We start from the raw sequence: 25907 nt of genomic DNA, 5'->3' as shown, positions 1-25907 counted from the left end.
AGTGTTCCTGCCAGTCCCGCATGTTGCTGTATGCTTTTCTTTTGTACTCCAGGACATGCAGAGGAAAGAATGGTAAAGACCAGTAACCGGGCGCTATATGCAATCATCAGACACTCCCCATCTGCCCGTGTCGTTCAAACACAGGAACATATATTGGTGTAAAAGTATAACAAAAGTGCACTTTTATTCAAGTGCACTTTTTCCATCGCCTTTTCCTGTAAGAAGCAGTGTACACACTTCTCTCTATGCTGTGGTTTCTATTACACACCTGAAAGAAAGAGACAATACATGTGAAAATATCCAGCATACAGCAACATGCGGGACTGGCAGGAACACTCAATAAAACTGAATAAAAAGAAAATCAAGTGACGGTGAGATACGAAGAAGGCAGCTTCGCCAGCGTCTGTGTGTCAGAACCGGTGGGGGCGTTAGTATGCATCGTGGTACAGCACAGAGCTATAGCGCGTCTGTATTCTGTTTCTTTTGTACTCCAGGGCACGCAGGAGAGAATAGTAAAGAGCAGTAACGTTGGCGCTATATGCAATCATTAGACACTTCCCATCTGCCCGTTGTTTTGTTATACTTTTCAATACTTTTATACTGCTCAAGCGGGCATGCTCAAAAATACACGTGTAATGCCACGAAAAGTGCACGCAGACACTTCATTTCGCAAACAAAACAAGTGCACTTTTATTCAAAACTACCTGTATAACCGAAGAAAAAGAAAGCAAGTTACAGTAGGCGATTGATACGACATCTTGCATGGTGCAATGCTAAGAAGTGCAGATTTTCATTCCGTGCTATATAAAATCATCACATTCAAATATTAACAGTTCCCACACACCCAAGGACCGTCCTTCCTACATTTACGACACGTGTACTTGTTGCCGTGTACACACCTCTCTGTGCTATGGTTTCTATTACACTGAATGAGCACCTGACACTGTACTTTCTTCCCTGGGGGAAGGTCCGCATCAGAGAATTTCCAGTTCCTGCATAAATTCACACCCGATCTGGCGCTGTTCGTTTTCAAATAATATTGCATTAGTGCGATTATATTTTCACATATATTGTCTCTTTCTTTCAGGTGTGTAATAGAAACCACAGCATAGAGAGAAGTGTGTACACTGCTTCTTACAGGAAAAGGCGATGGAAAAAGTGCACTTGAATAAAAGTGCACTTTTGTTATACTTTTACACCAATATATGTTCCTGTGTTTGAACGACACGGGCAGATGGGGAGTGTCTGATGATTGCATATAGCGCCGAAGTTACTGGTCTTTACCATTCTTTCCTCTGCATGTCCTGGAGTACAAAAGAAAAAGCATACAGCAACATGCGGGACTGGCAGGAACACTCAATAAAACTGAATAAAAAGAAAAGCAAGTGACGGTGAGATACGAAGAAGGCAGCTTCGCCAGCGTTTGTGTGTCAGAACCGGGTAGCGTTAGTATGCATCGTGGTACACTGCAGAGCTATAGCGCCTTTAGTGAAAACAGCCGTGTCAGATGGGGTTGTATGGATTGATTCTGAACGCGACTGAGAGAGTGAAAAGTGAATAAAAAAAAAAGCTAACCTTTACAAAGATCATAAATTGCACCGGCTGTTACAGACTGAAATCAAATGTATGCTTTTATTCTAAAACAGTAAGACTAAGAGCAGTTTACTTCTCAAAATGGAGGGGCGCAGGATCGAACCCGTGACCCTTGATTCCCAAGCGGGGCTGATCTATTGAACCACGGAGTCAGTTACAGTAAACTGGTGTCAATGTCGCATGTTAAGGCGGCTTTTGTTTCTGCAGTTATATGTTTGAATAAAAGTGCAATTGTGTTATTCTTGTGAAAATGTTTCTTTGCTATTTGGACTTCAGGCTTCATACATTATATAGTTTATGCCTACATTTTGTCATCTACTACTAGAATATAAAAAACGTTTCTGTTTTAACAATGTGTTGACACAGATTACTGTAGAAACGGAACAGGCATGAAATGCGTGTGTTCCAAACAACGATCTATTATTTCACTCTAAAACTCCACTTCACTCCCAGATACTCAATCAAGGCATGAGCTGAGAGAAGTTCGTGCACGTTCTAAATTGGTGGGGGATGGAATAGCCAGCTGCTCCTAGCTTCTCTTTATCAGCACATTTAGAGAACAAAGGACGCTGGCGGAGAGGTGTGAAGGGATTTAAAAAGCAGTTTAAGGTGGGACGGGATTACGAGTTTTTTCGTAGGCTCTGGTAATTCTAGTGTTAAGTGAAGCCCTTCATAATGAATAGTCATATGACCCTATACACAGTTGCAAACTTTCAGACCTATCATCTCATTTTTATTAGAAACTTATTAGGAAGTAGATAACATTTACAATATTTATTTTTTCATTATATTAAACAGTTCTAAATGAGATGCCATTTATGAATTAATTTATTCTTCACTGTACTTACACTTTGTACTGAAGAGCATGCGTCATATGCACACTTACATCCATCTATCCATTATCCAACCCGCTATATCCTAACTACAGGGTTTCAGGGGTCTGCTGGAGCCAATCCCAGCCAACACAGGGCGCAAGGCAGGAAACAAACCCCGGGCAGGGCGCCAGCCCACCGCAGGGCACACACACACCCACCCACACACCAAGCACACACTAGGGACAATTTAGGATCGCCAATGCACCTAATCTGCATGTCTTTGGATTGTGGGAGGAAACTGGAGTACCTGGAGGAAACCAACGCATACACAGGGAGAAAATGCAAACTCCACAAGGGAAGACCTGGGAATCGAACCCAGGTCTCCTAGCTGCGAGGCAGCAGCACTACCCACTACGCCACCGTGCCACCCTTACACTTACATTGAGTACTTAAATTTATATACTACTGCATATACTGTCATTTTGTCTCGTACAAAATGTACTGCTACACAACACTAAGTAGTGAAAAGCATACACTGTATGTTGAGGTTTTGTCTCCATTATTGGGGCAGGTGGGACAGAGTCTGTTCCAACACACAAGACAAGAATCGACTTACAAAATCCTTATCAGGTTTGTTTAAACTAATTATAATTATTTTACATTCCACATGGGTGATAAGCACTCCAAAACTGAGGTACTGTGTTTCATTGTGAATTGCATACCTTTCACTTTTGACTATTTAAATGCTTCAGAACAATGTATGTACATTTCATTACTGAGCAGATGCTTTTCACTATATTGTACAGATTAAGCATTTCAGTGTACATTTTAAACATTTCACTATATAGTATATGGATTTCAGTGAAAAGTATGCATTGGTTAGCCACAACGTTAAAACGACTGTCAGGTGAAGTAAATACCATTGATTATCTCATTATAATGGCACCTGTTAAGTGGTAGAATATATTAGGCAGCAAGTTCTTGAAGGTGATGTGTTGGAAGCAGAAAAAAATGATCAATTATAAGGATCTGAGTGACTTTGACAAGAACCAAATTGTGATGGCTAGACGACTGAATTAGAGCATCTCCAATTTGTAGGTCTTTTGGAGTGTTATAGTTTGCAGTGGTTAGTACCTGCCCAAAGTGGTCCAAGAAATAACAAATGGTTAACTGCTGCAATGCAGATTGTTGAAAAAAAAAGCTCTTGTCATGAAAAGAAATGTCTCAGAAAACACAGTGCATCATAGCTTGCTTTGTATTGGGCTCAGAATGTTTATGGTGACCCCTATCCATCTCCAAAAGTGACTACAATGGACATGTGAGTATCAGAACTGCACTATAGAGTAACTAAATTAGTATAATGTAGTAACATAATATACCTTTAATATATATAACTATTTTAAGAATTAATTTGTTTACGTAATGGCACCATACTTCCACACTAGAAAGAAGACTGTGTGCTTACTTTGTACTGTATCAAATGTGCTTCTGAACTATGGGGAAAAAATGCAGAAGTAGTCCTTGCACGCAAAGCTGAGCAGGTTTGCAAGATCACTTAACTTTCAGTGTCTTTTGACTCTCTGTAGAAGAAAATTGTAATATAATTCAAACTGGTTAGTATCCTGTTTAATTTTGATATTACTATATATTACCTTTGTGTGCAAAGTATGTAATGGTTTTTAAAAAATACGATACTAAAGAACAGTTTTGGTGGTAAATTTATATTTATAAAGCCTTTAGATTCTCTGTGCATCCACTTCATATGCTCCCTGTGTTTGTGTGGGTTTTCCTCTCATATCTATACTAATAAAAGGCAAAGCCCTCACTGACTGACTCACTCACTCACTCACTCACTGACTCATCACTAATTCTCCAACTTCCCATGTAGGTAGAAAGCTGAAATTTGGCAGGCTTATTCCTTACAGCTTACTTACAAAAGTTAAGGAGGTTTCATTTTGAAATTCTACACGTAACGGTCATAACGGTCAACAACGTCTGCCATGTTGAACTTTCTTATTTATGGCCCCATCTTCATGAAATTTGGTAGGTGGCTTCCTAACCGCTAACCGAAACCGATGTATTTACTTATTTCAATGGTATGACGCCACTGTCGGCCGCCATATTGAACTTTCCAACGTCGCCAATTTTCCAACTTCCCGTGTAGGTAGAAGGCTGACCCCATCTTCACGAAATTTGGTAGGTGGCTTCCCTGCGCTAACCAAAACCGATGTACGTACTTATTTCGGTGGTATGACTGTCGGCCACCATATTGAATTTTCCAAACGTCACTAATTCTCCAACTTCCCGTGTAGGTAGAAGGCTGAAATTTGGCAGACCCATTCCTTACAGCTTACTTACAAAAGTTAAGCAGGTTTCATTTCGAAATTCTACGCGTAACGGTCATAACGGTCAACAACGTCCGCCCTATTGAACTTTCTTATTGATGGCGCCATTTTCACGAAATTTGGTAAGCGGCTTCCCTGCGCTAACCGAAACCAATGTACATTCTTATTTCGGTGGTATGACGCCACTGTCAGCCGCCATATTGAACTTTTCAACAGTCTTTGTTAATTATGGGCCCATCTTCAAGAAATTTTGTACACGGATTCCCAACGCTAACTGAATCCTACTTACGTACATATATACGTCCATACATATATACGTCCATAGCCTGCAGCTCGGTCACCTTGTGAGGTAGCGTTAGGTCCCCCATCCCAACGCCTCCCACGTTGTTGGCTGCCTGCCTATATAAGACCGTCCGTCGCTCCAGTCTCTACATTCCCTTCCTTGCTTCGCCACGGGATTCACGTCTCCCTACTGATAACTACAGCCTTTTTGTTTAATCCACGGCTTCTCCGCTGTTTTATTGTTTGTTTATTACAATTATTGTTATTGTATAGGTATTTTAGACTTTACATTGCTCAGTTACCCATGTCTATCGAGGTGATCACCATCAATCAAAGAACTGTCACTTACCGAGTGGTTTCCATGCCCGGAGATGGCACCTACCTTTTCCATTCTCTTTGTTACATATTGTACGGCCAGATCAGGCTCACTCTTGATATCCGGAGGAACATTGTGTCTTATGTACTGAATGACTGGGACAGGTTTAAGGTGTGGACTGATGATGGTACAGGAGATGATTATACTACACAGGAGCACTATAAGAGTGAAATGCTTAAGCCCTTCACCTATGGTTCTGCATGTGAGTTGATGGCTGGTGCTGAATTGTTCGGTTGTCGCTTTCAAGTGTACCGAAATGGCCAAATATTTTACACCTTTCGACAACCGCCAATGCCTCTTAAACATCTTAGATTCACAGGTGACAATTTCAGTAGTGGACACTTTGATGTTTATGAATTTTAAACTCTCAAAAGCTGGATGTGATTTTATCGATGAAACCGGTTGTGTGCTTACAACGCTTGACAGATGCCGAATGTCACTTCAACACAACAAATCCTGCAAACACTGTCGTAATTGAAACAAACCATGAAACTCAAACCGATTATGACAGCAGCAATCCAAGCTGTGAGATTTGAGACAAGATTACTGTTCACATGGCCAACTGTAAGTTGCATGCTCAAGAGTAAGCTCAGCGCACAGCTTGGTCATGTTACAACCGGAGGGCCGAACTGACAACATGATATACAAAGAGATCCTTAACAAATAATTATTGGCATATTTTAAAAATAGTTTAAAAAGGTAAAATTTTCTTCTTAATAAAAATTTTAATGCAGTACTTCGCCGCTGCGAAGCTCGGGTGTTTTGCTAGTTCTAAATATGTGCTTGTTAGGGCTCGTTTATGCTTCACGCTCAGAACGGTTACGCGCATGCATGATGGCTGCCACATGTTCCCAGTGTTCATTTGATGCGTCCTCTGAGCCGGTCATCAGATGGCAGTTGCAGTACCAGCAAAAGGTTGGGGGGTGCAGTGTGATAAAACTTGGAATGTGACATCATAGTCTCCCTTTACTATCTACATGTGACAGAAAGCCTTTATGCAGATCCTACGGGATTGATGTGCGCGCTTTGATGTTTGATGAATGGTTCGATGTGGTGAAGCAAAATGCCGACATACAGATGCATTTGTGGTGCTTTTATATTCAAGTGTTGTTTTAAAAAGTCTATCTGCTGCTTACCTGTTTGGTTGCGCTTTGCTTCTGCCCTGTCTGTCTCACTTTCAACCACTTCAGGAAAGTGTTTCAGAAAGTAAAACTTTTTATTATTACAGTTGCATAGTTATATAAAAATTAAACATGAAAACTGTAAAATTCTAGTGCTGTTGTAGTGTCATGTATTGCATATTGTGCTGTTTTTTCAGATTAACTTTTTATTTGTATGGATGTCACACAAAAATTAATTCCTAGTAACTATGTTGCCAGGCAGTTAATGCTCATTGACAGTTAATTGCAAAACCGGTTTCTATATAATATGGGTTTGTTGACAGCTTCTTGTTTTACCAGTGAGATTACTTTTTCCCAAGTTCATTGCATTTGTTATTACTTTTAATTTTGATGATTATAACTGACAACTAATGAAAGTCCCAAATTCAGTATCTCGGAAAATTAGAATATCAGTTAAGACCAATGCAAAAAAAGGATTTTTAGAAATGTTGGCCAACTGAAAGGTATGAACATGTAAAGTACGAGCATGTTCTGCACTCAATATTTAGTTGGAGCTCCTTTGGCCTGGATTACTGCAGCAATGCGGCGTGGCATGAAGTCAATCAGTCTGTGGCACTGCTCAGGTGTTATGAGAGCCCATGTTGCTCTGACAGTGGCCTTCAGCTCTTCTGAATTGTTGGGTCTGGCGTATTGCATCTTCCTCTTCACAATACCCCTTAGATTTTCTATGGGGTTAAGGTCAGGCGAGTTTACTGACCAATCAAGATCAGGGATACCATGGTCCTTAAACCAGGTACTTGTAGCTTTGGCACTGTGTGCAGGTGCCAGGTCCTGTTGGAAAATGAAATCTGCATCTCCATAAAGTTCGTCAGCAGCAGGAAGCATGAAGTGCTCTAAAACGTCCTGGTAGATGGCTGCATTGACCTTGGACCTCAGAAAACACAATGGACCATCACCAGCAGATGACATGGCACCCCAAACCATCACTGACTGTGGAAACTTTACCCTGGACCTCAAGCAACGTGGATTCAGTCCACTCTTTATGAATCTCTCCCACAGTTTTGAATGGGTTTTGTTTCACAATCCTCTCCAGGGTGCGGTTATCCCTATTGCTTGTACACTTTTTTCTACGACATCTTGTCCTTCCTTCGCCTCACTATTAATGTGCTTGGACACAGCGCTCTGTGAACAGCCAGCCTCTTTAGCAATGACCTTTTGTGTCTTGCCCTCCTTGTGCAAGGTGTCAATGGTCGTCTTTTGGACAACTGTCAAGTCAGCAGTCTTCCCCATGATTGTGTAGCCTACAGAACTAGACTGAGAGACCATTTTAAGGCTTTTGCAGGTGTTTTGAGTTAATTTGCTGATTAGAGTGTGTCACCAGGTGTCTTCAATATTGAACCTTTTCACAATATTCTAATTTTCCAAGATACTGAATTTGGGACTTTCATTAGTTGTCAGTTATAATCATCAAAATTAAAAGAAATGAACATTTGAAATACATCAGTCTGTGTGTAATGAATGAATCTAATATACAAGTTTAACTTTTTGAATGGAATTACTGAAATAAATCAACTTTGTCATGATATTCTAATTTTATGACTGGCACCTGTATATATGATATCAAAGCACAATGTAATTCCTCACATATTTTAAACAACAGCAAAAGTAAAGAAAATATACAAAATGATATTTATTATACCGTTAATAAACTGTGAAAAAATTCCTGAACTACTCCTTGTAGAGAGAATTTTATTTTTTCAATATAAGTTAATAAGAATCCCTTTCTCATTGACTTATAATAGGTGTATTAGATTTCTTCCCATTACTAAAGATAAATCTTCATAACAAGCATTGTAGTATATGTTACTATAATATTTTTTTCAATTCGATAATGTGATCTCATCTGCTGTTATTTGAATGATTTTATTGTTTTAGTGTTGAAAAGAAGTGAGGTGTCTTGTTCACAGTGTTCATTATTAAGATCTGGTCCTGGATACTTTTTAGAGAATTTAAAAAAGGCGTGCAATTTCAGTGTGCAATTTTAGCTCAATTACAGTGTGTTTTGTACAAACTCGAGAGGAATTTATTTTCTGAGTAGTTAAATTCCATTACTTATTTAAAAGTGTAATAGAAAGGTCCTTTTCCTATTCACCCCAACATTGTCTATGATTGAATTCCATAAAGTTTGTTAATTAAACCTGGAAATACTCTCTGTATCTTCATCAGAGTTGGGAAGTGTTTCTTAAGGATTGGAGATTTTTGGGAGATGAGGTTATTGGGATATTATGTTTAGCAGATAACATTTCAAAAGGGACACATACAGTTGTGTTCAGAATCATAGCAGTGTGTTTAAAAAGCTCAGAATCCTTATAATAGCTTTTATTTCCATACACACAGATGCATTGGGAACACTGCACATTCTATTCCAAATCAAAACATGAAGACAAATCTGTCAAATTTGTGTTATTTCTTTACAGAAAGTGTAGCAAATGAAATAATAGGCTGTTCAAAGAAATAGTGTCTGCGTTCTTCTTTACAAACTCAAACATTCACTGTATAAACTGAAAAATGTTTCAAGATTTTGCTTTCCTTTGAATCACCGAACTAATATTTAGTTGTATAACCACTGTTTCTAAGAACTGCTGCACATCTGTGTTGCATGGAGTCGACAGTTATTCCAACCCAGGATGATGGGACCATATTCCACAATTCTTCTGCAGATCTTGATGTTGCCTCAAAAACAGCATTTTTGATGTAACCCAACAAGTTTTCTATTGGGTTAAGGTCCGGGGATTGGGGCTGGCCACTCCATAACGTCAATCTTATTGGTCTGGAACCAAGATGTTGCTCCTTTACTGGTGTGTTTGGGGTTATTGTCTTGTTGAAACACCCATTTCAAGGGCATTTCCTCTTCATGTATTTTGAGGTGTCCAAACTGATCCATAACCCCAGGTATGCGATAAATAAGCCCAACACCATAGTATGAGAAACATCCCCATTTCATGATGCTTGTGCTACAATGCTTCACTGCTTCAACAATGGGACTTCTTGCCGATATCTTGGCTTCACCTTGGTGTCTTCTAATTGTAATAGTACTAATAAGTAACTTTAGACCCCCTTTGATCGTCCTGAAGCTGATCACTGGCTGAGTCTCTCTATTCTTCAATCCATTCAAATGGTAGTTTTACATTTTCTTCAACGTCTTCAGGTTTTGGTTGACATTTTAAAGCATTTGCGATAATTTTAGCTGAGCAGCTTATCATTTTCTGCACTTCTTTATTTGTTTTACCCTCACCGATCAACTTTTTAATCAAAGTATGCTGTTTCTTCTGAACAGTGTCTGGAACAACCCATTTTACTGAGATTTTTAGAGAGAAATGCAATATAACCATCTAGCTCCATATTGTCAAAGCTTACAATTATTCAAATTAAAATTATGTGTCGAGCGCATCTTAGATAGATAGATAGACAATTTATTAATCCCAAGGGGAAATTCACGTACTGCAGCAGCAGCAGCATACTGATAAAGAAAAATATTAAATTCCAGGGAACGAGTCAACATAAAAGAAAGTGTTAGGAGTGATCACTGAAATAGAGAAAAAAGGTAGAAAGATAAAGTCATACACAGAGCTGCTGGAATGGCTGCCTCTCTTGTTTAGAATTGTACAAAATGTTGCAGTCAAGGTCCAACCTCATTGGGGTATATAATTTGGACGTGCACTAAATTAACATCATTTTAGACCAAAATTTTTAAATGCCTTTCAGAGAGCCTTGGAGTCACAATCCCTCCTAACCCATTAACAGCTGTGTTTGGTGTACTTCCAGGTGGGTTTAAAGTGGAGGAGGAAAAACAAACTGTAATTACCTTCACATCACTATTGGCACATAGGATTCTTCCGGTAGAGCAAGATAAGTCTAACTTACCTCTTTTAAGTCAGTGGGTAACTGATGTTATATATTATCTGAAATTGGATAAAATCAAATTCTTAGAGGATCTGTACACAACTTTTTCGAAACTTGGCAGGATCTAATCAATAACATTTTAGAATAAGCATTTAAATTGAGGAAGAAGATTATCTTCCTTTTTTTTTTTTACTCTATGTTAACTGATTTATTTATTTATTTATCTATTTATTTATTTTTTCTACTATTGAAGTTTTACTTTGTTAGCCTAGCTTTCTTTCTCATGGGTGGGGATTGATTTGTTTCAAACCTAGTTTTGTAAAACTTGTTTCTATGGAATGTTATTTGATTTTAATAAATTTAGTAAAATGTTTAAAAACAACTGCACTATAACCAGCTTGTACATCATGTGCTGCCTTCCGTAAATAAGGGCTATAATTGGCACCTGTTTTTTTTACTGAATGAATGACCTCACTAATTGAACTCCACACTGCTATTATTTTGAACACTCTCCATTCAATTAATGATTCAATTACAAAGAATCAGCAGCTGGCACATCATGTCTGTTGGTTTTCTGTTGCTCTACTACACCTACTAATAAATTATTTGCCATTTAAAAATTAATTTCTACCAAAAACGGTAAATGATCAGGTTAGTGATGTCGGACTGCTGTTATTTTGAACACAACTGTATGTTGTCAATATACAGTGCATCCAGAAAGTATTCACAGCGCATTACTTTTTCCTCATTTTGTTATGTTACAGCCTTATTCCAAAATGGATTAAATTCATTTTTTTCCTCAGAATTCTACACACAACACCCCATAATGACAACGTGAAAAAAGTTTACTTGAGATTTTTGCAAATTTATTAAAAATAAAAAAATTGAGAAAGCACATGTACATAAGTATTCACAGCCTTTGCCATGAAGCTCAAAATGCATCCTGTTTCTCCTGATCATCCTTGATATGTTTCTGCAGCTTAATTGGAGTCCACCTGTGGTAAATTCAGTTGATTGGACATGATTTGGAAAGGCACACACCTGTCTATATAAGGTCCCACAGTTGACAGTTCATGTCAGAGCACAAACCAAGCATAAAGTCAAAGGAATTGTCTGTAGACCTCCGAGACATGATTGTCTCGAGGCACAAATCTGGGGAAGGTTACAGAAAAATGTCTGCTGCTTTGAAGCTCCCAATGAGCACTGTGGCCTACATCATCCGTAAGTGGAAGAAGTTCGAAACCACCAGGACTTTTCCTAGAGCTGGCCAGCCATCTAAACAGAGTGTTTGGGGGAGAAGGGCATTAGTGAGGGAAGTGACCAAGAACCCGATGGTCACTCTGTCAGAGCTCCAGAGGTCCTCTGTGGAGAGAGGAGAACCTTCCAGAAGGACAACCATCTCTGCAGCAATCCACCAATCAGGCCTGCATGGTAGAGTGGCCAGACGGAAGTCACTCTTTAGTAAAAGGACTCTCAGACCATGAGAAACAAAATTCTCTGGTCTGATGAGACAAACATTGAACTCTTTGGTGTGAATGCCAGGCGTCACGTTTGGAGGAAACCAGGCACCACTCATCACCAGGCCAATACCATCTCTACAGTGAAGCATGGTGGTGGCAGCATCATGCTGTGGGGATGTTTTTCAGTTGCAGGAACTGGGAGACTAGTCAGGGTAAAGGGAAAGATGACTGCAGCAATGTACAGAGACATCCTGGATGAAAACCTGCTCCAGAGCGCTCTTGACCTCAGCAGGACAATGACCCTAAGCACACAGCCAAGATATCAAAGTAGTGGCTTCAGGACAACTCTGTGAATGTCCTTGAGTGGCCCAGCCAGAGCCCAGACTTGAATGCGATTGAACATCTCTGGAGAGATCTTAAAATGGCTGTGCACCGACGCTTCCCATCCAACTTGATGGAGCTTGAGAGGTGCTGCAAAGTGGAATGGGCGAAACTGGCCAAGGATAGGTGTGCCAAGCTTGTGGCATCATATTCAAAAAGACTTGAGGCTGTAATTGTTGCCAAAGGTGCATTGACAAAGTATTGAGTAAAGGTTGTGAATACTTAGGTACACGTTGTCATTATGGGGTGTTGTGTGTAGAATTCTGAGGAAAAAAATGAATTTAATCCATTTTGGAATTCTGTGAATACTTTCCGGATGCACTGTAAAGGTTGTTAAAGGACAGGGCACCTAGTGTCATTTATAAGTAGAATTCTGAACAAGTTAGTGAATCACCAGAAAAGCAGCACTGAAAAGTAATATTGTGTGTTGACACTAATAGACCTTGCAACATAATTTAGACACCGTGTCCTTTTGCAGGCAAAGGCAAATCAGTCGTTACTGGACATTATTCTTAATGGTTTAAGATCAATTGTGGATAAACAAGTGATCTATGATCTAACTAGAAGTGGAAAATCTTATAATAAGGTAATCCCCAAACTTTCTAATTCTCTTGAAGTAATTAGGTATTTATGTACCATGGTACTGAATCTTCTCCCTCAGAAGGGTACACATGTCAGCTAGTAGTTTAGTAATTGTATTTGAAAATGGATGTGATAATTCCCGATAGACTGCTAGTTAAATGAGCAGCTAATGCAGTTACTACATTACTGAAATATGTAGGCTTAAGTTATTCAGTATGAAATATGTCAGTTATAGCATTTTGTTTGACTTTTAAAATATTTTTCATTCTACATTTGGAAAGATTCTATAGAAATGTACCAGTTTCTAAATAAGTATAGGTTAATAAAAAAAACCCCACACATTTTATGTGAGTAGTTTTTTTGCAGTGTCATTGTTAATAATACCTTTAGTTTCAGTATCTACTTGTGGTGTTATGGGTCCACAGCTCGCTTAGCAAAGGTCGTTTCCATAATTCATAAATAAATAATCACCACACTCGCGGCGGCTTCGTGAGGAGGCGTAGTGGCCGTAGCAAGCTACGGGGCGATCTGCGGTTTGGGCGTTTCTCACCTAGTGCACAGGTGAGGGACTGCCCACATCTGTGATTGTTCCCGTGGCTAATGTGCTGCAGCTGCTATGGCCCCTCGCAATATAAAAGAAGCATGAGTCGGTTGGCAGAGATGAGAGAGAACAAAATGGAAAGAAAAAGAAAGGACGGAGGTTGCAGGAAGAGTGCGCACAAGTCAGCGCAGGAGAGCGAGTGGACGAGCGAGCGAGTGTTAGGCTCGCAGGCAGCTGGACAGTGAGCCTTAGCGGGGTGTTTGGCTGACACCCGAGGACCGTAGTTAGTGGTCGCTCCAGCTGAGCATGTTTTGAAGAGCGGAAGTGACGGGAAGAAGGATGGCTGGCCGCGTAAGGCCAAGAAGGCTGCGGGAATCGGGAGGCTTGGGCGGTAAACTCCCTGGCGTGATCGTCCTGGTCGTCAGGGAAACCCAGTCTCGGTCTGGAGTGGGCAGAACCGAAGCCAGGGATTGGGACGCCACCAGATCAGTAGTGGAGAGAAGGTCAGCTGCAGGTAGAGTAGCTCCCCTGTTGTGAAGCCTGGACAGGGAGAAAGAAGCAGGGGAGTCACCAGTTAAAAGAAGACACCGGACTTGTTGTTGATTTTAAAGACTGCTTCCTGGTGAATGTTTTAACCTCTGGTTTTAAGGATAGTCTTTGTTCTATTTATTGTTTTTAACCTCCACGTTTGTTTTTTATGGATTATTTATTTAATTAAGATTTATTGAACTGTGGGCACTGCACTGTTGCACTTTGTTTTTGTTTTGATATTTTAAATAAAAGCACTTTTGCACATTTGTACCATCCCCTTGCTATGTTGTTGCCTCCACTGTCTAGCTGATCTCGGCGACATTATCTACGGTGTTTGGTTCAAGGGCTCCTTAACAGCGGATGGGAGCATGGAGTCAAACCTACATCGTCACACTACTGTGACACTTTTTCATTTGTGTAAATAACTCATAAAAGTAAAACGTAATGCAAGTGTATATAAGTGAACTCCTACACCTCAGCTGAAACAGCCTTGCCTTCCAGGTACATATTGGACAAAGTAGAAAAAGCCCAAATGTTACAAAATGTAAGTGTTCAGTATAGTTTCTGTTTTTCTGATGATGTGCATTGTGAATGTTGCTTAATGAAGTAAATCTTGATTGCAGTAGGGCAGCCTAGGTCATTATAGTATGCCATCAATTTCTTTCAAAAAAATATCATGTAGATTCTTGCCATAATTCAGTTGTTCTTTTACAGTCCTGAAACATTAAGCCAGGATTGTGCATTATCCTGGCTTGAAAGTGATGTTGTATGCCAGCTTGGGGCACCTTGGGGCTGTCACAAAAAGTAATTTCATTGTGTTACACAATGACAATAAAGTGCTTGAACTTGAACAGCTCAGTAGATTCAAACACAGATCATTTCAGTTAATTTTATTCAGCACATTTCCATGAGCAAATTCAGAGCACTCTGCAAAGTTTCAGGTATACTGTATTAGTTGAAATGCAGCATAACATCAGTACAACATCATGCAAATAAAGATATAGAAATATAGAGTATGTACATTACTTTATAGAATTATTAAAACTGTATTATTAACTTATAACTATATTTATTGTTACAAACCTTTTAAATAGAATTTTGCTTTATTAGGGAGGGTTATGTCTGGAAGGGCATCCGGTGTAAAACTTTTCCCAAATCAATATGCGGACAACAATAAAAATTTCCATACCGGATTGGTCGAGCCCCAGGTTAGCAACAACAACCACCAGTACTGTTAGCCAACAGGGTGCTGGCGGAAATTTGGCTACTGTTTGCTGAAGAAGGAGAAGAAGAGTGGGGGAGACATGTCCGGAGAAGAGGAGGAAGGTAAAGATAGTGGAACTGAGGGTAGGAACTTTGAATGTTGGCAATATGACCGGTAAGGGGAGAAAGTTAGCCGATATGATGGAGAGAAGAAAGGTTGATATATTGTGTATGTAAGAGACTAAATGAAAGGGGAGTTAGGCCAGGTGGATCGGAGGTGGGAGTGTCAGACAGAGTAATGATTATGAAGCTGGAAATTGGAGGTGATGATGAATGTTGTTAGTGCATATGCACCGGAAGTTGGATGTGCAATGGATGAGAAAAAAGATTTTTGGAGTGAGTTGGATGAAGTGATGAACAGTGTACCCAAGGGACAGAAAGTGGTGATTGGAGCGGATTTCACTGGGCATGTTGATGAAGGGAACAGTGGAGACGAGGAGGTGATGGGTAGGTATGGTATCAAGGAGAGGAATGAAGAAGGACAGAGGATAGTGGATTTTGCCAAAAGGATGGACATGGCTGTGGTGAATACGTATTTTGAGAAGAGGGAGGAACATAGGGTGACGTACAAGAGTGGAGGAAAATGCACACAGGTAGATTGCATACTATGCAGAAGAGTCAATCTAAAGGAGATTGAAGAATGCAAAGTAGTGGCAGGGGAAAGTGTAGTTAAGCATCATAGGATGGTGGTCTGTAGGATGACGTTGGAGATCAAGAAGAGGAAGAGAGTGAGAGCAGAGCCAAGGACAAAATGGTGGAAGTTGAAATAGGAAGACTGCAAGGTTGAGTTTAGGGAGAAGGTGAGACAGGCACTGGGTGGCAGTGAAGAGTTACTAGACAGTTGGGAAACTACAGCAGATGTAGATAGATAGATACTTTATTAATCCCAAGGGGAAATCTCACATACTCCAGCAGCAGCATACTGATAAAAAACAATATTAAATTAAACAGTGATAAAAATGCAGGTATAACGGACAATAACTTTGTATAATGTTAATGTTTACCACCCCAGGTGGAATTGAAGAGTCGCATAGTGTGGGGGAGGAATGATCTCCTCAGTTTGTCAGTGGAGCAGGGCAGTGACAGCAGTCTGTTGCTGAAGCTGCTCCTCTGTCTGGTGATGATACTGTTTAGTGGATACAGTGGATTCTTCATGATTGACAGGAGCCTGCTCAGCGCCTGTCGCTCTGCCATGGATGTCAAACTGTCCAGCTCTGTGCCTACAATAGAGCCTGCCTTCCTCACCAGTTTGTCCAGGCATGAGGCATCCCTCTTCTTTTTACTGCCTCCCCAGCACACCACCGCGTAGAAGAGGGTGCTCGCCACAACCATCTGATAGAACATCTGCAGCATCTTATTGCAGATGTTGAAAGGACGCCAGCCTTCTAAGGAAGTATAGTTGGCTGTGTCTTCTCTTGCACAGAGCATCAGTATTGGCAGTCCAGTCCAATTTATCATCTAGCTGCACTCCCAGGTATTTATATGTCTGCACCCTCTGAGGGTGTGGCGGACCTGTGGCCTCAGGTGGTGAAGGGGCAGCCGCTCCATGGTCTTCATCACATGTGACGTCAGAGCGACAGGCTGGAAGTCATTCAGCTCACTAGAACGTGGTACCTTTGGGACTGGGGTGATGGAAGATGTTTTCCAAAGCCTCGGGACTCTCCCCTGTTCCAGGCTCAGGTTGAAGATGTGTTGTAGAGGACTCCCCAGCTGCAACGTACAGGCCTTCAGCAGTTGTGGCGATACTTGATCTGGACCCACTGCTTTGCTGGCACGAAGTCTCCTCAGCTCTCTGCTTACCTGGGCTGCTGTAATTGTGGGTGGGGGAAAACTCTTCTATGCTGGTATCAGCAGAAGGATGGGTGGAGGGCGCACTACTCCGAGGTGAGAGTGGGTGAGGGTCGTTAAAGAAGTTGTTCATCTGGTTTGCTCTCTCCACGTCTCTCTCGATGGTGGCACCCCACTTCGAGCTGCAGCCAGTGATGATCTTCATTCCATCCCACACTTCCTTCATGCTGTTATTCTGCAACGTCTGCTCCAGCTTTCTCCTGTACTGCTCCTTCGCCGCCCTGAGCTGGACTCGGAGTTCCTTCTGCACACGCTTGAGCTCATGCTTATCACTGCCTTTAAAAGCCCTTTACCTCTGGTTCAAAAGGCACTTGATGTCACTTGTAATCCATGGCTTGTTGTTAGCATAGCAGCTTACTGTTCTTACTGGAACTACAATGTCCATATAGAAGTTGATGTAGTCAGTAGTGCAGTCAACAACCTCCTCAATGTTTTCACTATGTGACCCCTTCAGGATATCCCAGTGCGTAGTTCCAACACAGTCTCTCAGAGCGTGCTCTGCCTCAGGGGACCACTTCCTGAATGAGCGTGTGGTTGTAGGTAGCTCCCTCACTCTTGTTTTGTAGTGAGGCTGAAGCAGAACCAGGTTTTGATCTGCATTCCCAAGCGCAGGCAGCGGGGAGGTGCTGTATGCGTCTTTAACGTTTGCATACAGTAGGTCAATAGTCCTATTTCCCCTGGTGTTACAATCCACATACTTGGAGAAGGCAGGTAATGTTTTGTCCAGCATCACATGGTTAAAGTCTCCAGCAATTAGCACAAGAGCCTTGGAGTGCTGCGTTTGTAGTTTAGCAACAGCGGAATGGATGATGTCACCCGCTATCTCCACGTCTTCCTGAGGAGGGATGTAAACAATAACAACAATGACCTGTCCAAACTCTCTGGACAAGTAATAGGGACGCAAACTTACGGCCAACAGTTCGATGTCCCTGCAGCAAGTGGAGATTTTGACGTTTAAATGTCCAGAGTTGCACCACCTTGTATTCACGTAGAGAGCGAGTCCTCCTCCTTTCCACTTCGCGCAGGTAATTGCGTCTCTGTTCGCTCTAACTGTGCTAAACCCGGGCAGCTCCACGTTAGCATCTAGGATGTTAGTTGTTAGCCACGTTTCACAAAAGCACAACAAACTGCATTCTCTGTAGGTCCTGACATTTTTCACCAGTGCAGCCAGTTCATAGATCTTATTTGGCAGTGAGTTCACATTTCCCACGATCACAGAAGGCACTGAAGGCTTGTATTGTCACTTTCTCGCTAGCCGCTTAGCTTTTAGCTTAGCACCGGCTCACCTGCCACGGTACGATGTAGTAAGGGTGACAGCAAGAAGGGTGCTTGGCGTGACATCTGGTCAGAGGAAGGAAGAAAAGGAAACCTGGTGGTAAAATGAGGAAATACAGGAGAGTATACAGAGGAAGAGGATGACAAAGAAGAAGTGGGATACTCAGAGAAATGCAGAAAGTAGACAAGAGTACAAAGAGATAAGGTGCAAGGTAAAGAGAGAGGTGGTGAAGGCTAAAGAAAAAGCATATGATGAGTTGTATGAGAGGTTGGACACTAAAGAGGGAGAAAATAACCTGTACCGATTGGCTAGACAGGGGGACCGAGTTAGGAAAGATGTGCAGCAGGTTAGGGTAATAAAGGATAAAGATGGAAACATACTCACAAGCGAGGAGAGTGTACTAGGCAGATGGAAAGAGTACTTTGAAAGGCTTACGAATGAAGAGAACGAGAGAGAGAAGAGGTTGGATGATGTGGATATAGTGAATCAGGAAGTGCAATGGATTACCAAGGAGGAAGTAAGGACAGCTATGGGGAGGATGAATGGAAAAGCCGTTGGTCCAGATGACGTACCTGTGGAAGCATAGAGGTGTTTAGGAGAGATGGCAGTGGAGTTTTTAATCAGATTGTTTAATGGAAGTGAGAGGATGCCTGAGGAGTGGAGAAGAAGTGTACTGGTGCCGATATTTAAGAACAAGGGGAATGTGCAGGACTGTAGTAAATACAGGGGAATAAAATTGATGAGCCACAGCACGAAGTTATGAGAAAGAGTAGTGGAAGCTAGGTTAAGAAATGAGCAGCAGTATGGTTTCATGCTAAGAAAGAGCACCACAGATGCGATGTTTGCTCTGAGGGTGTTGATGGAAAAGTATAGAGAAGGCCAGAAGGAGTTGCATTGTGTCTTTGTGGACCTGGAGAAAGCATATGACAGGGTGCCTTTGAGAGGAGCTGTGGTATTGTATGAGGAAGTCGGGAGTGGCAGAGAAGTATGTAAAAGTTGTACAGGATATGTACGAGGTAAGTATGACTGTGGTGAGGTCTGCAGTAGGAGCGACGGATGCATTCAAGGTGGAGGTGGGATTACATCAAGGATCGGCTCTGAGCCCTTTCTTATTTGCAGTGGTGATGGACAGGTTGACGGGCAAGATTAGACAGGAATCCCCGTGGTCTATGATGTTTGCTGATGCAGTGGGAACAAGACAGAATACATGTGTGTAAATGAGAGTGAGGTCAGTGGAATGGTGAGGATGCAAGGAGTAGAGTTGACGAAGGTGGATGAGTTTAAATACTTGGGATCAACAGCACAGAGTAATGGGGATTGTGGATGACAGGTGAAAAAGAGAATGTAGGCAGGGTGGAATGGGTGGAGAAGAGTGTCAGGAGTGTTTTGTGACAGAAGGATATCAGCAAGAGTGAAAGGAAAGGTCTACAGGATGGTAGTGAGACCAGCTATGTTATATGGGTTGGAGACGGTGGCACCGACCAGAAAGCAGGAGACAGAGCTGGAGGTGGCAGAGTTAAAGATGCTAAGACTTGCATTGGGTGTGAAAAGGATGGAGAGGATTAGAAATTAGTACTTTAGAGGGTCAGGTCAAGTTGGACGGTTGGGAGACAAAGTCAGAGAGGCGAGATTGCGTTGGTTTGGACATGTGCAAAGGAGATATGCTGAGTATATTGGGAGAAGGATGCTAAGGATAGAGCTGCTAGGCAAGAGAAAAAGAGGAAGGCCCAAGGGAAGGTTTTTGGATGTGGTGAGAGAGGACATGCAGGTGATGGGTGTAACAGAACAAGATGCAGAGGACAGAAAGATATGGAAGAAGATGATCTGCTGTGGCGACCCCTAACGAGAGCAGCCGAAAGAAGACGACGACTTAGTAACAGTGGTGTGGTAATTTATGTGCTTTAGATCAGTCTGCGGTGTATTTTGTTTTAATAATGTTTAACTTTTAGGGTTCTGACAGATTCAGTGGCACAAGAGATATTTCTTTTAAGGACCAGAAATGCAGAAATACATACACTGTGTGTACATTTTTATTCAGTAAGATTTTTTAATGGACAGGGACAAAATTGTCTACAGAATGTAGTGTTGATTTGATTAATTATCTTTCCATGATACAGCTGGTCTAAAATGTTTCTCTTTTAAACATCCTAATGTTTGATGTAGGATAGAAATAACAGACACTTAATATATTATAAGATTTAAATTGAATGTTTTTTTAGAAGGATCTTTGAAAATGGTGAATGTAATGCTAATAGGCTTTCCTTCCTTTTGTTAATTTACACATTTTATCGCTCACAAGGTTTTTTGCTGAAAACTTACTACTTCATTTTGCCTCAAATCCGTTACAATGCATTTTTCTGTTATAGTCACATAGGTGATGATTACACTCTTTTTAGCATATTTTTGTTAAGAACTAAGCAAACTGGTCACATTTCTACTAGCAGGTATAATTCTACTAGCAGGTCATTCTACTGAGCAGTTAAATTAGGTTTATCCAAGTCATAGCTGAATGTTAAATATACCCGTGCAATTTTTCTTTAAACATTTTATTTAAGGCAAACACAAAATAATTAATTTCATTAAGGTAATTTTATTTGATGTAACATTCTTATTCTGTTGCATTCTGTAAATTGCTTAAAAGCCTGATATTTTTATAGTTATTAATTAGGAGCGCTGCTTTCTTTTGAAAAGAAATGTAATTAAGTTCTCCATTTTTTACACTATTTCTGATAGTTCATGACAGCTGTAACCAACAAGAGAAATATAATTAAGTATTAAATGTGTTTTATTATGAGGTTTCTTGCTAAAATCCTAATGCTTAAGACTAGTTTTTATAATTAAAATAACTTCTTATGTAAAGTGGTGTAATACATTAATATATTAAAGTGAAAGCAGTTTAATATATTGCTAACTTATTTTAAGAAGGTCATTCATATGTTGGTTTGTCTTCTTTCATTTTCCCTTGCTAAAATTTGTTTTGTGCTCAAAGTACCTATAGAAAGTTATCAGCATTTTTGGGTAATAATAATATCTATAATTATGCCTAGGGATGGAAAAATACAGATACAGTGGAACCTCTGTTCACGAACGTTTCGGTACACGTACAACTCGGTTTACGACCAAAAAGTTCGCCAAACTTTTGCCTCAGTTCACGACCACACACTCGATATACAAACAAGCCAGGTACATGTTCAGTCTCTCCGTTGGTGTGGGATTGGGTGGCGGAGAGAGAGAGAGACACACAGACATACACACGAGACAGGGGCACACATACACACAGGCGCTCCAGGCTCGCGAAAGAGAGAGCACGCAAGAGAGGGAAGGTTGGACGCATAAGGTAGAACAGGCTTGTTTTTGTTTTCAGTTCTATTTACAGTGATCGGTTCATAGCGTGCATTGTGGCAATGTTACTTTTCTTGGTGGTTTATTAAATTACGGATTTTTCAAATGTTCATTTTTTTCCCTGTGTTTAAAAGTCATTAAAAAAAATGTTTTTAGCTAGTGGTTCCTAGCACTTTAGCGCGAACTATTGCAGTGTTAGTTTTCTTTGTTGTTCAAGGTTTTCTCAGTGTTATTCAATGTTTTTACATTTTGTTTACTATTATATTGTGCATTCTATGGTATAATTAACTATATTTGTGCTTAAAAACTAAAAAAAATATATATTTACGTACAGTTCGTACGGTCTGGAACAGATTTATTGTATTTACATACAATCCTGTGGTGGAAATTGCTTCGTTTCACGACCAAAATGGTTTACGACCAGAGTTTTGGAACGAGTTATTGTCGCGAACAGAGGTTCCACTGTACTGGTATTGTGTTTTGGTCAGATACAGTGCTCATGTACTTACACTTGTACTCATAAAAGTGCCTCGATGCCTATAACTGATACTATTGCTGCATGCAAGGCAGTTTTAAGGCTCCCATACAGGCCAAGCAATAGCAGATGCATTTCTGGAAATACTTGCCACTTGGGACATTCCGAAAAGTTTTTTAAGTGCATGTTGTGCTCCGTGATAAAGTCAAAAATATGATAAAAGGTATTGATAACACTGGAGTTTCAAGCTTTTCCTGTGTTGCTCATACACTCCACCTGGCAGTGACAAAGAGCGTTTTTACACAGCAAAGTAGATGCTGTGAAAGTTGGGCGTAAAATAGTTGGGCATTTTAAACATTCTTCTTTAGCATACTCCTGCTTAAAGAACATTCAATATTTCCACTCTACTCTATCCAAAGTATGCCTATTTAATAGGTTTTGTGATGTACTTCAGCTAAAAGCAGCATGTGTTAATGTGCCGTTGTTTGCTATTTCTAGGTCGCATACTCTATTTTTAATGAGGAAACTAAATAATACATGCTAAGATGACTTACTTAAAATTGTAGAAAAATGAACTTCAATATTTAAACTACACTAAATATTTTTATCATATTTTATTAACTAGGAAACGTTTCATTGCCTTCAAAGCATTTTGTAATTGAAGAGTTTGTTTCAGACATGATAAATGGCCAGTTGTCATTTTGTGTTTTAATCAATGAAATAAAATGTTTAACGGTCACCTAAAACACATATTCATTTTGGTTGTTCATATTACAAATATATGTGTTTTTATAGACTACATATAAAGTGTTTTTCTTTGCAAAACACGGTATCCAATGCGTCTGTTTTCTGAAAGAATGCCATGAAGTAAAATCCATGCTGTGCTTAATCATTGTTTCATAATGTGAAGCATTGTGTTTTGCTGTTTATTGTAACACTGCAAACAAACTCTGAACATAAAACTTGCATGTTGGTTTTACAGGTATATGTGTCTGCATCAATATTGATGACTGTGTATTCAATATGATTATTTTACTGGAGCAGGTGTATTTTTACTTTTGTCTGAGAAAGGTCACATGTTTTTATCCTAATTCATTATTTTAATTTTCCATATACTTACTATTAACAATTTGATCAATAGAATATATCTCATTCTCACCTATATAGATAGCCAAATAGATATTCTTTTGAAACTGCATGTGTTGGCAATAGATTTTCACAAATCTGTGTCCCGACTCCTTACCGTGTCTGTTTGTAAATACGTTTAAAGACTTCATTGTGAATTACTTCTCTAGAGTGGCTAATAAAAAAAACAAAAATCCTTAATTGCCAAAATGCCATAAATGAATAAGTATCAAAATTTGTCAATTGATTGCATGCATATCATCAGAAAAAATGTTTCCTGTTATAGATATAAGGACCAGTTCTTTTCAAACATCAATACAACCAAGGAGGCAAAAGAGAGCAAGAGGTGTAGCTGGAGCTGCAGAATAATGAGGCACCACCTGCCAAAAGTCCCTGGAAGGAGCAGCCGAATAGTTGTTTGCAACCTATGCTTAATGAGATTGTAGATGAACATGCAGTGGCATCAATGAGCTGTGTTCCAGAACCTGCTGCCATACAGCTAGAAACATACCTAGGAGAGACAACAGCTTCTCGTTCAGACAAACTAATTAGGTATTGGTCAGCTGACAAAGTCCAAATCCTCACTTTATTTCAGATGTCAAGGGAATAGCCTCATGCAGTGATTTTGCCAGTGAAAGATTTAGTGCACTGTCACATATTGTTGATGAGACCAGAAACAAGCTTACAAATGAATATGCAGTTATGCTTCTTTACATCAAAAGGAAACTGACACTTTTAAAAATGGTGTTGTAATATGCAGTGCACCTTACTTTGAGTTATTTGTTTAATTTTAAGTCATCTTATTCCATATTATAAGTCTTATATTTAATGTTAATAATGAAATGGTAAGTTTCATTATAATTTTTAATACCATTCTTTTCTCAAATGTCTAGTTTTGCAATTTAGTAACCAGCCTGTGGTTAAGGGTAACAGCATACTTTATTTCAAGGATGTCAAACTCTGATGCGGGAAGGCTGCAGTTGTAGGATTTTGTTTCTGCCACTTTCATAATTAGTAATGAGTTATTGCTATTTTTAAATCTCCTTAGCATTAGATCTGAGCATCATTCAGGCAGCTGTATAGACTCGTCTCACGTAAGCATTTGATCCTGAGGATTACTTAGGCTCTAAAAGTGGCAAGAGCGCTAGTGCCAAGCGTTGGTCGGAAACGATATAGATGTGTCTTGTGTAAGCGACAGGCCTGAGTTTTACCCAGGCAACAGTGCAGATACATCTTTTCCTAGCCTCATAGTGGCATCTAGTAAAAAAGCGTTTTTCAGCAGCCCAAGTGTTGCACACTCTTGACAGTGATACAAGCACTGATAACAAAGTGAATCTGTCTTCAGGCAGTGAAATTGATGAATTCTGATGAATCCGAAAGTGATGCTCATGTCAGTCACACATGTGCAGTGTGCCGTTCAAAAGCTGATCAGTCTGGAAACAAAATCCACAAGGAATCACACTAGTATTGTCCTGACTGTGATATTGGGTTGTGTATTTCACCGTACTGCTTCAATGTATACTACACAAACGACACATTTTCACAGTATATATGGTATTAGCATTATTTTTATTATTATTCATATTTATTATTTGTATCATTATACTTTCTACACTTCTGATTTGTACGTGTAGTGCTTTGCATGTTTTACAGTAGAGAAATGAGATTTAATAAATGTAATTTATCAAACCAAAAAAATGCAATGCTTCTTACAAGTTTTTTTGAGAAAAAAATTAACGCTAAGGATTCTAACCAACTTCTTTTGTGTTAAGTATAATTTGACTTGCTTGTTTTCTTTTTTTTTTTTTTTTTGCAAAATAAGCCCACAGATGGCCAGCTAACATAAGAGTCTCAAGCAGGCCACCATTATCACACCAGCCAAACCCCCATTTAGCTATTAATGCAGTCAGCCATACCAGCTCTTTCTAAAACTGTTTTTACCCATGCAAAAGCTTTGTCCACCACAGCAGATCAGTATTTCGTAGACCTTATTTCTTTTCAGATATTTTATTGAGACGGATATTGTATGAAAGACTATGGTGCTATTGGTATCTAGGTTAGCCTGCAGTGAGTTCCATTAGTTTTAGCAATTGGTTAATAATGGAGAAAGTGGCTGAAGTGAAAACCCGCAGTTAACTGCATCTCTGCAGGAAAAGTTTGACAACCCTTGCTCTACACTTAAAACGAAACTTTACATTTTTACCCATGCCTTTCACATTTTCTGTATTCTGAGGTTTGTTACATTATGTGTTCATCTAAAGATGATGTTATCAATACTATAGAAATATTTTAAATTGTAATAATTTTAAGTTTTATAAAAAAATTTCTGTTTATAATTTTAGAAATCTAAGAAATCAAAAGCTACTGAAAATCACCCAAAACTCAATGAATCTGAAGGTAAAGATTTCTCACTTTTATTTTTATTTTTTTTAAGTAGTTTCCTAAATATTTTTAGTCAGAAGTCAAGCAAAATTACATCTTTTATTGGCTAACTAAAAAGATTACAATATGCAAGCTTTAGAGACCTGAGTTGCCTCGAACGCTTGCATAGTTAGCCAATAAAAGGTGTCATTTTGCTTGACTTCTCACTACATTTATAATGGCTAACATGGTACAACACCCTAGTACTACTAAATATTTTTGCAAGT

The 25907-nt window shown here is 39.8% G+C and overlaps 1 protein-coding gene across 1 annotated transcript in view; it reads left to right on the top strand.

The window, feature by feature from the left end:
• The window catches only part of rtf2 (replication termination factor 2), a 132905-nt gene that overhangs the window by 95433 nt on the left and 11565 nt on the right, over positions 1-25907 (top strand). The window contains exon 7 of the mRNA XM_039734805.1: positions 25602-25656. Within this exon, the coding sequence (XP_039590739.1) occupies positions 25602-25656 (55 nt within the window). The remainder of the gene's footprint in view (positions 1-25601; positions 25657-25907) is intronic.

This window comes from Polypterus senegalus, chromosome 14, assembly GCF_016835505.1.
Source record: "Polypterus senegalus isolate Bchr_013 chromosome 14, ASM1683550v1, whole genome shotgun sequence".
NCBI lineage: Eukaryota > Metazoa > Chordata > Cladistia > Polypteriformes > Polypteridae > Polypterus > Polypterus senegalus.
Note: the sequence above shows the minus strand (reverse complement) of the source record. Positions and strands in the feature narration are given on the sequence as shown.